The sequence below is a fragment of the Equus przewalskii genome, chromosome 2, assembly GCF_037783145.1.
Source record: "Equus przewalskii isolate Varuska chromosome 2, EquPr2, whole genome shotgun sequence".
Lineage (NCBI taxonomy): Eukaryota > Metazoa > Chordata > Mammalia > Perissodactyla > Equidae > Equus > Equus przewalskii.
In genome coordinates this window covers 100307838-100321804 of record NC_091832.1, presented here as the reverse complement: position 1 = coordinate 100321804, position 13967 = coordinate 100307838, and the positions used below count along the sequence as shown (strand labels likewise).

Below are 13967 nucleotides of genomic sequence, written 5' to 3'. Positions count from 1 at the left end.
CCAGGGCCTGGTGAAAGCATGTGAGTGTGAGGCTGCAGGCCTCTAACCAGTCTCTCTGGGTAAGGGTGACTGCAGGTGGGCGTTCCTCAGGCTTCCTGTTTGCTACCCAAGGATGAATAATCCACTTCCAGGAGTCACTGGTGAGTCTGTTTTTCCTAATCATCATTTATGGCTTCACAGTTGCTCTTTATGAAAAGGGAACTTAATCGAAGCCGGTTAATTATTAGCTAGTCCAACCTGATACAGAGGGAGATTGGGGACTTCCTAGTGTGGCGTGAAATATTAGGTACAGGTTTTTAGTAGGTCAGGAGTCAGTGCTCTTCACTTGGTTCTAACTTGACTGGATTCAATACTACTGCTGTCTGCATCTCAACTCTCTCGCATCCTCATATTTTCACAGTGCAGCTGAGAACCAGAAGTTAGTGTGCTTCCAGGCAGTCAAAATAAATGTCACACAGCGTCTGTGTGTTGAGAAGCTAGCTGACTTCTCAGGGAAGAGTGCCCTCAGATAACAAGGAAAATTTGTACCTAGCACAGTGCCTGCGCTCCAGCCATTAGCTTATGTTTTACATTGCAGATTAAACTTGGGAATCCTTGAAAGAGTGCTTGCTCTGCTGCGTGATGGGAAAGATTTTGGGTCTGCTTTCGAAGAACTCTGTCTTAGACGTATATAAAATCCGGCTCTGATAGGAAGTCGGCAGGCCAGTAATGGAGATGTCTTTTTGCTGCGCTGTGGAAATGTATATGTGTAGGCACAACTTTAGAGGCGGGGAGGGCCAGGGAAACCTCTGGAGGAGATGACAGTTGGGCAGGTCCTGAAGGATGAAATAGTTTTAAGGAAACAGGGTGGTTTTTAGTTTTCTGGTCTCTTAAGTTTTTAGCAGATTAAAAGCTGCAAATTAGAAAGCAGTGCTTTGCTGCTATGGGTGGCCACACTGACAGCCGTGGGACACATGGAAGGGGGCCAGAAACCTGAAACAGAGGAACTCAAACATGGCGTTTGGATTGGTGCTTTAGGTGCAGGCAGGGAGCAGTGGGAAGTAGAAGTGGTGGTTATGGGAGGGGTGTCGGTGTGTGGGGGTTTGTGCGAAGGTAAGCTGCGAGCAGATCGTGCGGGGTTGGGGCTTGTGGAGCGGAGGTGGGAGGTGCTCATGTTTGGCACACAGGGGAGGAGGGAACAAGGAGAGACATGCAGGAGTAGGGGCTCCAGAGAGAAGGGCTTTCCTTCTATTTCGGGGAGAAGTATTGGGGGTCTGTGCCCAAGCTCAGGCAGTGAAAACCCCCCGTCAGAGCCTTGGGGGTGCCTTCTGAACTGCTTAGCACTTGTCATTTCACCGCCCTCACCTCCTGTTTTCTCTAGTATTTATTTAGGCTTTTTACTCCTTGAGGCAGAAACATGCCTATCAAAGTGTCCTCAGGAGTTGTAAGTACTCAATAAATGCTTGCTGCTTGTTGGAGTACGCAATTTTGTCCTGCAGCAATTACAAAAAAAAAGAAATCTTGCTTTTTAGGTTCTGAATTGATCAGAAGAAGGTTTCATGAATTACCTCCGCATACTAATAATGCCCAATAAAAGGCTAAAAGTCTTATTTTGGTTTTGTTTCATTGAAACAGGTTTATGCTCACTGTTTTCTGTCATCACTGCCTCATTTCCTCCTTGGGAGAGCCAGGTTAGAAAAGGTTCTCCTGGAATGTTCTTTTGGACTTAGAGCCGCCTACTTTCTGGACTAGAGCTACCCACTAGGATGGAAGTGTTCTAATCTAGTGTAACTGAGAACTGAATTTTAAAATTTTAATTAATTAAAATTTAAATTTAAAAATTACATGTGGCTAGTAACTACCATATTGGACAGGCAGTTCTGGACTGTGGCACAGTCTTGTCCTTCTAAAGCCGTCCAGAGGCTCCTGGAAGCTCCAGAGGCCCTTGTGTTAGTCTTGGGCTCCCGTAGCACGTGGCACAGACTGAGTGGCCTAAACAACAGATGCTCATCTTCTCGCAGTCACAGAGGCTGGAAGTCCAAGATCAAGGGGTTGGCAGGTTTGCTTTCTTCCGAAGCCTCTCTCCTCAGCTTGCAGATGGCTGCCTTCATATGGGTCCTCACGCAGTCTTCCCTCTGATCATGTGCATCCCTGGTGTCGCTGTGTCTAAATGTCCTCTTAGAAGGACATCACTGAGAGTGGATTGGGGCCAAGCCTAATGACCCCATTTACCTTAATCACCCCTTCAAAGGCTTTATCTCCAAATGCAGTGACATTCTGAGGTACTGTGGGTTATGCTTCAACATGAGTTTTGAGGGGACACAATTCAGCCCATAACAGCCCAAGAAGAACTGCTTCACCTCCACACGTATTTCCATCCAGAACTCTGGTTAGAAAAGAAGGAAGAAGAGATCGCCTGAAGTTCCACCACAAGTGGGTCCATCAAAAGTCACCCTGTTGGTGATGGGCCTTTTTCTTCCTCCTTCTAGTATGCTCATGTCTGTGCTGGCCTCCCTGAAGAAGGTAAGGACAGAGCATTGAGGTAAAAATTTATAGGGTACTGGAGGGCTAACCTAGAGAGACTACAAAGCTTTGTTCTACCCAGGCTAGATGTGGAAATCTGATGGTGGTGGTAGAGGATGGACATGAAGGTAGGCAGACCATCCTGTTGTCATACAGTTGCTTCAGTATAAGGCATATGTTGATGCTTTATGGCTGTGCTGTGTGTCCAGGCTTAATGTTTTGGTAATTACAGTGGATGATGATACTGGTGAACAAACAATTCTCATTAAGAACCCTTGGAATGCCAAGCCTTATAAAAATATGCTCCTACTCATGCTGTGGAACACCCTTTCCACCCTCTCTGAGGGCAGCTGCTTCACAGTGTGGGCCTCTGCCGCCAGCCTGCCAGTTTGCTTTGTAGCCCATCCTTTTGTGTAGGCCCATGGTGGTCTGAATGGGATACCCTTTGCCCCTGCAGTCAGGTTTACAGAACTGAGCCCGCCCTCAGCCAGGGCTGCGTACGTGGAAAGCCCTGCTTGGAAGAAGGGCTGGGTCTGTGCACTGGCCACTCCCCAGCTTCTCCAGCCTGTAGCCCTGACAGAATTTTGGCAGCAGCTCCCAGCCCAAGGCAGAGCATGTCCAAGTGGAGTAGAGGCACCCGCAGACGTCAGCATGGGGCCCCAGCACCAGCCGCAGCCACGGCTGGGCCCTGCTGGCCTCTGGGGCTGGAGCCCTTTGCTTTGATTCCTGGCCTTGTCCAGGGGAATACCACTGTGGTATTTACAGTTGGGGATGGATGGGCATTTTCTGTGCCAGTGCAAGCCCTCATCCAGCTGCAGTCATAGTTGTGGAAGCCTTTCTCCAGGTGCCCTGGAGGGCTGGCCCTGTGGTCAGATGAAGTAGCGTTGGATGAAGTAGTGTTGGGGTGTTTGCAAACTGCGTCTCTACTTGCTGAGCTCCTGGGACTGGGTGGCCCAGCCAGTCTCTGAAGTTACACATTGTGCCAGGGTGTGGCCCAGGGAAACAAGCTCTTCATTTCCTGCTTCCCAGCCCAGGATCTTCTGGCCTTAGGGGTTTTGGCAAATGTGGGAATGGGGTCCACCAGCTATTTTCAGTATTTCCAAACTTAAAGGAGATTGCGTCCTTATCTTCAATAAAGCTGCAGAGGCTAATGAAGACATCAAGTGTCCTTGCTTTTGGCAGGAATTAGAGATTATTGGTTATCTCAGCCCAAATAACAGCTCTGATCAGCAACCTTATATTTTTTCCTGTAAAAGTAAGACAAGAATTAAATAGTACTTACAAAATACTGTTCATTTGGCAAATTTTTTCAAAACATGGAGTCTTTGGCTAGGAAAAGGCAGCCAAATGTAAATGATGTTTTTGTTTTTTGAGTTATTTTTAATTTAAAGCTGGTGCCTCTCAAAGACCCAGAGGGAAATTGGTTTCTTTACTTTCTACAAATAATGAGAGAAGTGTGCTGATGCTTTAAAGTTTTTCCTAAAGTTGTGAAGCAGGACTTCCTCTTCCTGCCTACCGTCCTAAAGCGGTGACCTCCCTGTGGGAAGGCCCGAGGTGTGGCCGGGAGTCTGGAGCCAGGCACCTTGTGGGGGCTCCCCGGTCTCCCGGTTTCCACCCCTGCCCTGGGCCTGAGACAGTTGTGTCTTCTCCAGTTCACCAGCCGAGCTCTGTTCTATCACCTGTGATAACGAAGGTGAGAAAAGAGCTGAGTAAAATGCAAACCTACTGATTTTGCACTTGGAAATGCAGGTTGATGAGTGGCAAAGATGAGATTATGTGAGGACTTTTGTTTTTCTGGGTTCTCTCCAGCTTGCAGATAAATAATGAAGAGAGACCAAAACTTAGTGGATGAAACATACTTTCTGCTTTGTACCCCTTTATGTCTCATGCATTTAATGGACTCCGTTACATTTTTGGATAACTTGCCCTCATTTTCCTCTTTGACTGGCTGTGCTTGCTTACCTTCATACAAGTCTTCCCTGATTTCTTTTTTGCATAAAAGTTAACTCTGCTTCCATTTCTATTCCTGTTTGAATGTACCTTTGATTTGCTCGTTTTCCCCCATCAGTTGCATCTTGTGACACCAAGGAGTTGTGTAGGAATTCTTGAGATGTAGGAATTTTGGCTCAACTACCACAGAATTTGTATAGTTTACCCTCAGGTCTCCAGGAGGATTGGTTCCAGGACCCCTGCAGATACCAAAATCCCAGGATGCTCAAGTCCCTCATAGAAAATGTTGCAGTATTTGCATATCACCTACGCATATCCTTCCGTACACTTTAAATCATCTCTAGATTATTTATCATACTAAGACAATGTAGATACCACGTAAATAGTTATACTATATTGTTTAGGGAATAATGACAAGAAGAAAAAGTCTGTACACGTTCAGTGCAGATGCAGCCATTGTTAGTTAAGTCCGTGGATGTGGAACCTGCAGATGTGGAGGGCCGACTGTACTGTACTCAGATCTCCTCAAGGCATACGGAGATGGCTTTGTCCCTTTTCAAACCTGACTTGTGGCGTGGCTTTGAAATTGACAGACAGGGCGTCATCTTGGGCTCAAGGAGCAAGTAGCACAAAATGATCTAGTCTAGAGACTAATCTTCTGTGGTTCTTGGACTTGGTCCTCAGCAGAAGTGCTGGTTGACTATGAAACATTCGTGTGTCAGTTGTTTGAAGGCCCATGTGTATTTAAGTATGTTAAAACATTCCTGGGCCAGTTCCTTGAATGTATGTGTTAAGTTTTTGGATTTTGGAAGGTGAAAGTGAGTTGGAGCATGGAGTTAAGCTATGCTGGAATGGAAGAGCTGTGGGAGGTGTAGGGTCAGCCCCGACAGAAAGGGCAGTTATATTAGAGGCTTGTCTTCTCTCATGCAGTTAAGGCACGTGGGTAATAACTACACTAAATTTGCTTACTTTCTGGTGGGAATTTCCCCGGGCCTGCTGTACTTGCACAGGGCTAGCCTAGCTTTGAAGTAATGCACAGGTGCATGTTTCAAGTCTGCACTGTTATAGTGGCACTGGCTCTGGCTGGCCTGCTGGACTCAATCCTTGCTGGTCCTAAGCCTTACTTTATTAAGCTGGCTTAACTCTCCTAAAGACACCAGCATATTATTTAGTTCTAGAATGCAGGGCCTGAGACACAGGGGATTCGCCATTTGGTCGGTGGTGAGACTCTTTCGTAGCCTGAGTTTGGTGGTGGGGTGAACACCCAGACTGCCATTCATTCTAATTTCTGGACCTTTCATGTGCTGCATATCCTGGGAGGCTTCATACACATGAACTGCCAAATATGGGAGGTGTGTGCAATATATATTAGATTTACTCTTGAGATTTTTCCTTATTTGAGATCTAGGGCAAGACAGCATGGCTATTTTTACTGTTTCAAAGAAGAGTGTTTGAGATATCTGCATAATAGGACCAGAAAGCAGGGTTCAGAATGCAGTGCATGCACAGGGTCCGTGCTCACGAGGCTGCCATCCATGAGCCTTTTACAACTTTTGTTATGAACCCAAAAAGATCTCTTTTAAGGGAAGTTGGGGATAGTAAAACAAAGCAAGACATTTTTTTCCATTCATTCTTTCAGTGTTTAATATAGAATTGTTGTTACTCAAACAGTGTACATGTCAAGCATTTTTAAAGTTGCCTAAACTTGTCATTAAAGTGGACTTAACTTTAGGTAATACTATCTTGTGTGTGGGCAATAAAATAATTTTAGACATTAATGCCAAATTTTTAGGGTTCCCAACTCTTTTCCTGAAAGCAACAAGAAAATAACAAAGTTTTACTTGCCATATTCTTAATTTAGTTTGTCATTAAATGTTAGCACTCTGAAAACAAAAGCAAAATGCACCGCCAACCTGGTGTAATCTTAGCACATGGTTTTTAAGAGCAGACAAGTGGCTGGTGTTTTGCTATAGCATAAACCACTGTCTCCCAGGCCTTTTGGTGTTTGAAATAATCTCTGGTTTAATTTTTTTTTTTTTTAACTCACATACTTTCAAAACAATGTTCTATAATACAACTTTAAAAAAATAAAATGATGCGGATTATTTTTCTTTGGATCATATTCTGGGAGCTTCTTGACCATCTGGGAAATGCCTGGAGAGGGCATGCTGTAGGGAGGAGAACTGGTGTAGTGGTGTCTTTCTTTGCGTCTCTCATCTGTGGACTTCCGTGAGTGTTTCTGTAGATGTCAGTGCGTTCCAGTCGGGAAGCAGTGTCCCCACCATGTTTCTTTAAATGCGTTGTTGCTTTATTTTCCGTGACTTCATTTTCCTTGACTTCATTTTCCTTGAGCTCAAAAGCCTGTCTTCTAATACGTAAAACAGGAGTATATTCATGGTACCTGCTACCTTCAGTTCTTGAGTTATGGTGATGGTTCTTGTTGAGCGTGACTCTTTGTCTGCCCTAAATAACTACACTTATTTTTGTCCACTTAAAAAAGTTTTATTGAGAATCTGCTGGGTGCACAGCACTGCCTCAGGTGTATACTGTATGCTGTACCTAGTCGTTCTGGGTCTTGTACTAATAACTCTTGACATAGTTTTTGATGAGCAAATAAACGAGAAGGAACAGATCACCAGCAATAGTACCTGCTGCTGGACATGGCAGAGTCCTCTAGTCCCGTCCCGGATTCTCAGCTGGTTCAGTAGCAAAGTCTAGGTTTTATACAAACCACCTGTCTAAAGTAAAATGGAGCATTTTCTTTTCCTTTACTGTTAATGGATGATAGAAAATCATCAGTTATTTTCTGCACACATTTAAAGTGTACACTTTGATACGTTTTGACATGTTTACACCCAGGAAATCATAAAACTCAAGACAATCCTTCCTCTCCCCTCTCTCTAGTCAACCTCTGATCTACTTTCTGTCACTATGGATTAGTTTATATTTTCTGGAGTTTTATGTAAATAGAATAATACAGTATTTACTCTTTTTGTCTGGCTTCTTTCACTCCACATAATTATTCCAACATTCATCCATGTTGCATGTATCAATAGCTTGTTCTCTTTAATTGGTGGGTAGTATTCTGTTGTATGGATGTACCACAATTTGGGTAGTAAATTGTATGGATACACCATTATTTGTTTTGTTTAATCATTCATTCTGTTGGTGCATGTTTGGGTAGTTTCTGGTTTTTGGCTTTTATAAATCAGCTAAGAACACTCCTTATGTCAGTGACAATTTAAACTTAGGTTTTCCCCCAATCTTTCCCTTTTTGCAAAATGAGTTAAATGGCGTTAATTTTTCTCTTCCTGCTTTCACATTTGGTAAATTAAAAGGAAGAGGGACAGACTATTTCTGGGTGGACCAAAGTTTCTCTTGGGTACCTCAGATACCAGATTTGTAGCATCTTTGGGTATCTGTTTTTAAAAGCAAGTGGTGCAGACACCATTTTTCAATAATATAGAAGCAGTCCTAGGAAAAGTTTCTAAAGGATTGCCATTGCTTGGGTTGTGTTCTATGCCAGCAAAGCCGCAAGCTTCCTGGGAACTTTGGAAACTACCCTGGAGGGATTCTGACAGATCCCCAAGAAGAGACAAGAGGGTTACAAAAACCAAGAATGAACCAATTTGTTGTTTCTGCTTTAACTATGAAAGTATTTGACTGTAAGGACTCACCTCCCCCCACCCCATGTTAGTTTTTAAAGTGTAGCAGTGAAATGATTCTTTTATTTCTGGTTTTGTTCCTTTTCATTTATAACCTTTTGCACAGTAATTCAAAGTACAGGGGCCATCACTTTCTGCCCTGAGTCTTCTTTCCCCTCCCTGACCCCTGGGCAGTCCCGTCTAGAGCTGCGTGTGCTCTTCCCCATCTCTTCTTTCAGCCTGTGGGCTGGCTGGAGGATGGCCTGCAGGGCCAGAAGGTGAAAGAGGGGCCTAGCTAAAGCCCTGAGCCGCCCAGCTCCCTGCCTCTCCGGGTTCCTAACTCAGCTTCTGTCTTCCTTTTTCCAGTGATGACCAGATTTAGAACTTCTGCAACTCAGGCTCACCCCAGTCTGCATAGAATATTTCTTTCAACGTCGGAGTGAAACCTTCTTGTTCATTTGGAGTCTAAGGAGACGTTCTTACTATTATTTTTTAAAGAAGAATTTTCTAAAATGTTACTGAACAATACCATAGGGCCACCTGTAGGAAGTCTGATTCTGCTGGTCTATCAGCCGACAGTCAGTTGACCCAGTAACAGACCTCAGAACTGGTGATCAAGGGTGGTGCCGACTTCTTCCCTGGCAGAGGGCAGCTTGGCAGTCCCCTTTAGTCTTAGTCATTGCAAATCTGATAATAGGTTTATGGGCAGAATCTATTTCTTAATGTCCCCAAGGTCTTAGGGGTGCTTTGATTCTGTTCCCTTGGCTCTGGAATCTGTAGACGTAAGAGCTTCCTGTTTAAGTGACAAGGCATTTTCCTGGTAGAATGGCAGTTCCCTCAGGTTTTGACTTTTATTTTGGGGCGGGTTTTGTTAATTTCCTGGAAACAGTAGTTTGTTTTCAGGGTGGAAGGGAGTTATTAGGTGTTAGACACACACTGCAGGTGGTTGTGAGGGCAGTTTCAGATCTCTGGCAGCAGTATGGCACACGCAAACAGGAGGCCGCTGCAGTTGTCCACATAACGAGTGACAGGTGGCAGCAGCAGTGGAGGTGGAGGAGAGGGGTTGGGATTCTGAGGTATTAGCCAGATAGATTGAGGTGACTTGGCCATTGATTGGATGTGTCTTGAGTGAGGAGAGTCTAGGGTGACTCTTAGATTTCTGACTTCCCAGTAGAAGTGGTGGTGATATTCATCAAAGGGGAAATAGAAGAGGAAGAACAGGTTTGGGTAAAATGCTGAGCCCAGTTTCTGTAGTGCTGAGTTGACCGATCTAAGGAGCACCCTGGGCTGGATGTCTGTCTGCAGGCCCCATGGATCTGGGGCTGGGGAAGGAGGTTGGGGTGGGAATGCAGGTCTGATGGTCTCTTGGGTGTGCTGGGGAAGGCTGTGGGGGTGGAGGAGAGCTCCTGGGAGAGCGAGAAACAGTGTTTACGGGATGCATGGAAGATGAGGGACCCCCAGAGTGGGGACACCAGGAAGGAATTTCCACCCAGGCCGAGGGAGCACCGCAAGCAGGATGGAGCCTGTGCTGCAGAAGGGTCTTCGGCCTGCGAGGAGCTCAGACTTGGCGGCAGTTAGCAGCCGCGGGTGCCCGGGTGGGCTGCCAGTTTCCGTGGCCTGGCGGTGCAGAGGCGGACAGGATAAGGACACCGCCGGAAGACAGGCAGACGAGAGCCGAGTGGCATTTTCTTGGGAAAGGGGGTAGGCAGTCTGAAAGGTTATTTGGCTCTAATACCTATTCTCTGCTGTCGGTCTGAGCTTCCCTGTTCTGGGGAATGCTTACTTTTTATGTTTTGTGGAGTCAAAACCTTGTTCTTTTAAAAGTTTTGGAGGATGGCTTTAGGATTTAGCATTTATAAAGTTTACTGAAAGTCAAGTGTTATCGAATTCGTATTTACCTGTGTCAGACTTTGAAGCTCCTCGTCCAGGAAGTGCAGGCTTACAGCCGAGGGCTCCCCCTGAGGCCACCCGCCACCTGTGTGCCGGGCCTGCCACCTGTGTGCTGGGCCTGCGAGACAGCAGCTCTGAGCACTGGGGAGACCCTGGGAGGGCTGCTGTGGGCAGTGAGGGTGTGAATACGGAATGGGAGTCGGGGAGCCCTGTCCGGGTGGAGGGCTCTGGCGGAGGTCGCCGCTCAGCTCATAGGGTGGCGCTGAGGTGAGCCTTGCTGATTTTGGTTAAAAAAAGACCCCATGAACACTCAGTGATTTATGCACTTCTAATGGTTCCTTTTTGGATATTTGTTCCTTTAGGCCTGTCAACTACTTGGTCACAGAATTCCCGATCCCAGCACAGGAGAAGTTCATGTTCCAGACATGAAGATCGAAAGCCTTCAGAGGTATTTCCTGAATGCTGGCGTGGCCGTGCATGTCACACTTGTGTGCATGAGTACATATAATTGACACACACACCTGATTGATTGATATTGATGTCTATCTGTGCAATCTTGGGTAAATTACTTAACCTCTCTGTGTGCCTCAGTTTCCAAATCTGTAAGATGGGGATAACAACTGTGTTTACCTCATAGGATTTCTTGTGAGGATTAAGTGGGTTAATACACAGAGGTTAATGCATACGTAGCACGTAAAAAGTGCTCAGTAAATGTCAGCTATTATTATTAATTATATTCTTTTTTTTCCTTTTCTGTTCCATCTTCGCTGGCTCCCAACAGCTTTTCCTCTGGCCAGGAGATCAGCGGGTTCGGCTGCTGCCACTCACTGCCAGCCTCAAGTTAGTTTTGGCCATGAATTTGTGGCTTATTTGGCAACAACCCAATGTAATTCTGGGAGTTTTGTTTTGGGGATTATGCTTAAGGCTGCTTCCCCTTCTTTTCCAGTTTGTTTCTCGTCTTATGCTTCCCTGCTCCCCTACACTTCCTGTCTATCAATCTATCTAGCTGTCTAGCTATTTAAATTGGTTTAGGTGCATTTCTCTGCTGGCCTTTGTTGATTAGGGGCTCCCACCAGTCCTGAGATCTGTTTTCTCGGGAAACCTTTTCTGGGCTCTGAGGATTTAAATCACTGAAGAAAAGGCATTTTAGTTTATTGTAGTTTTCAAATGAGCAGGTTATAGGAAAGAGAGTTTTTGGTTCAGCCACTTGGTTTTGTGCTGCTTCTCAGTGGGCTGACTTCAAAGACAGCTTCAGCTTCATCCTGCAGCGGCAGAGCAGAGGCCGACCTTCCACGAGGCACCGCTTCCTTTTCTTTTCTCCGACTGTGCTGGGAATGCAGGGGGTGCTACGTTGAGAAGTCGGGAGTTATTTAGTTGTGGAATAACATCGTCCATGAGGAAGGAGTATGCATCCTTTAGAAGTGTTAGAAAGCCATCCCGGGAGACACCTAAACATTAGATCAAGTGTTCTTGGACAGGTGGCTATGTTATCACCTTGATTTATTCCAGGCCTTTGTCCTCTCGAACTTGCACTGCGCCCCCCCTCTTCTGTGCTGTCGGAGCAGCTCTGCTGCCCTTTAATTCCCTGTGCTGCCTCACAACCTCCCACTACCTTTCTGATGTTCATACTCTACTGTTATTTCAGGCAGGAATCCAGGGACTCGAGTAGGGTGCTGGCACGGGTGCTCGGCGAGGCCAGGTCTGGTTGCAGCCCCTCCAGGGATGCTTCCCAAGCAGCGAGGAGGAGCTGGGCAGTGTGGATGGCGCCGGCCTTGGCCCTGACCCTTTGTTCCAGATTGTTTGCTAAAATTTCTGAGTTCAAACTACTTTATGCTTAAAGGGCTAATGTTGAACTCCGCCAGGGAGCCGGGAGTCCATGTCCATTTGAGGGCATCTGTTTCCGTTCTGACCATCCTCATCCGAGTCTTTAAAGGAATGGTGGGCTGGCTTTTCTCAACTTGTTGCTTTGGTTTGATTTTCTTCTTCTTTGGCAAACTCTCTTATTTGGAGGGCTGAGTTGGAATGTGTGTTTAACTGATGTGCTTCCTGGAGACGTAGACCTATGACTTGTTTTAAAGGACTTTCTCTTTGGGTGTGGGGAGGGCATGGCTGATGAAGTTACTGCATACCTGGGCTGGGTACCTGCCTCAGGGGTTCTGTGCTGTCAGGGCACCTGACCTTACTCGAACTTTTGTGGAGGGTGCACGGCCAGGTTCTCGCTTGTTACTGGGACTTTGGAAGCAAAGGAGTAGCATACTGGGGAAAAGGCGGTGTCCAAAATGGCAGGCTGGAGAAATGGCCTTTTCATTCAGATGCTGCCTCAGACTTTATTATGGTGAAGTTTATTAAAGTGATCACCAGTCTGAAAAGCCACCAGGAAAAACAAATATGGACCTGTTAGCAGGCATATAATGTGAACTGTGCTCAGCAGCACAAGAAAGAACTCCCTGTCCTGAGGAGAGAGAGTTCAGCATTGTGTCTTGTGTAAACAGAGAGTGTAGCGTACAGATGCAAGCACGCTCTGTGCCAAACACAACTTCAGGCCAGCACTCATGCCAAGGTCAGAGCTTCCTTATGTAGCCCTGAGACACCCGTGCACTGAGGACGAGGCCTTGGCTGGGGCCCAGTGCTGTCCTCCCTCCGTTTCCCCGCCCCCATCAGGAGGCGCAGGCGTGTGAGGAGGTCTGTGCTGTGCTCTCCATATACCTGCATTGAGGGCTGAGGTGCTGTCTTGGCAGAGGGCTACTTTTGAGTCCTGTGGGTCTCTTTTTGGAGGGTGAGGAGAGGGTAGTAGCTTGCTTGCTTGCTTCTTTCTTTCTCTCTCTCTTCCTCTCCTTCCCTGCTCTCCTTTCCCCACAAATACCCTTTCCTGTAGAAGTTAAGCCAGGCAAAGGTGTGCAAATAAACACATTCTTTACAAGCCCGTTCTCTGACTTGACTCCGTTGGTCTATCACTGCTTCTTTCCCAAGATTTTTCCAGCCTGTCCTTGTGCCTGGCAGTAGCCAACTAGGACCTGAGCGCCCCGGACACCTTGCCGTGAGGCCTAGTGCCCTGGGAGGCGGGGGCTAGGCGGTGGTAGTCTGAATATAGAAGAGGAGACCGTGCTGGTTCTGAGTTTTGGCTTGAAGTTGTTACATGGTTATGGAGTTTTATTTCTTAAACACTTACCAAAAGAGCACCCTCTGGTAAACTACCTCCCTCCAGGGATTTTCAGGCGCATGTTTTAGCAGCTTGCTTGGTGAATTGAGAGTTCTTAGAAGTTTTTCAGGGGAAGACAGTGAGGTTTCTTTGCTGCTGTTGCTGTAGTAGACACGCTGTCTCATGGAGTTGAAAGAGTGAGAGAGCGCTGTGAGCTGTTGTCACCCCCAAGCCTGAGAGAGGCCAAGGGCATGGCAGGCCCAGGGCTTTCCTGTAATAGGTCAGACTGGTTCTCTGTTGATACAGTGACCTTGTTACATGGCAGCTCCATGGTTACCCTGTAGCTGCCAGTGCTCTGATGAAGAATGCAAATATCAAATGTCAGTGACCCTTTCTTTCCCTTTCCAGGTGTTTAGGACAGACCTGATTACCGCCATGAAGTTGCATGACTCCTACCAGCTGAACCCGGATGAGTACTATGTGTTGGCCGATCCCTGGAGACAGGAATGGGAGAAAGGGGTCCAGGTGCCAGTGAGCCCTGGGACCATCCCTCAGCCCGTGGCCAGGTAGACGTCCCCACAGAGAGATGTGCTGCCTCTTCACCCGCCCTTACCTTTCTGCCCCGACAGCCAGGTGTCTGGGAAGAGCAGTGTTTGCGTTAGCAGTGAAGTAACAGGAGGCCTCAAGTGGGAATAGAAAGGTGGTAGAAACACACTTCAGGTCCAAAGGGTAGAGATTTTGAGGGCCGTAGGCCTCCAAACTCAAGACGGCAGCCATCTTGGGAAGATGCCGCTCTCTTCTGAGAGAAGAACAGATTCTAAGATGTTCTGGGAAGTGACTGT

The 13967-nt window shown here is 46.6% G+C and overlaps 1 protein-coding gene across 11 annotated transcripts in view; it reads left to right on the top strand.

The window, feature by feature from the left end:
- JADE1 (jade family PHD finger 1) overlaps positions 1-13967 on the top strand; it is a 57804-nt gene that overhangs the window by 17035 nt on the left and 26802 nt on the right. For 8 of the 11 annotated variants that reach the window (XM_070609070.1, XM_008521411.2, XM_070609072.1 and 5 more), the window contains exons 3-4: positions 10349-10434; positions 13534-13691. In XM_070609070.1, the coding sequence (XP_070465171.1) occupies positions 10349-10434; positions 13534-13691 (244 nt within the window). Of the gene's footprint in view, positions 1-10348; positions 10435-10767; positions 10827-13533; positions 13692-13967 lie in introns of all 11 variants that reach the window. The other 3 variants (XM_070609074.1, XM_070609075.1, XM_070609076.1) reach the window with 1 other exon arrangement.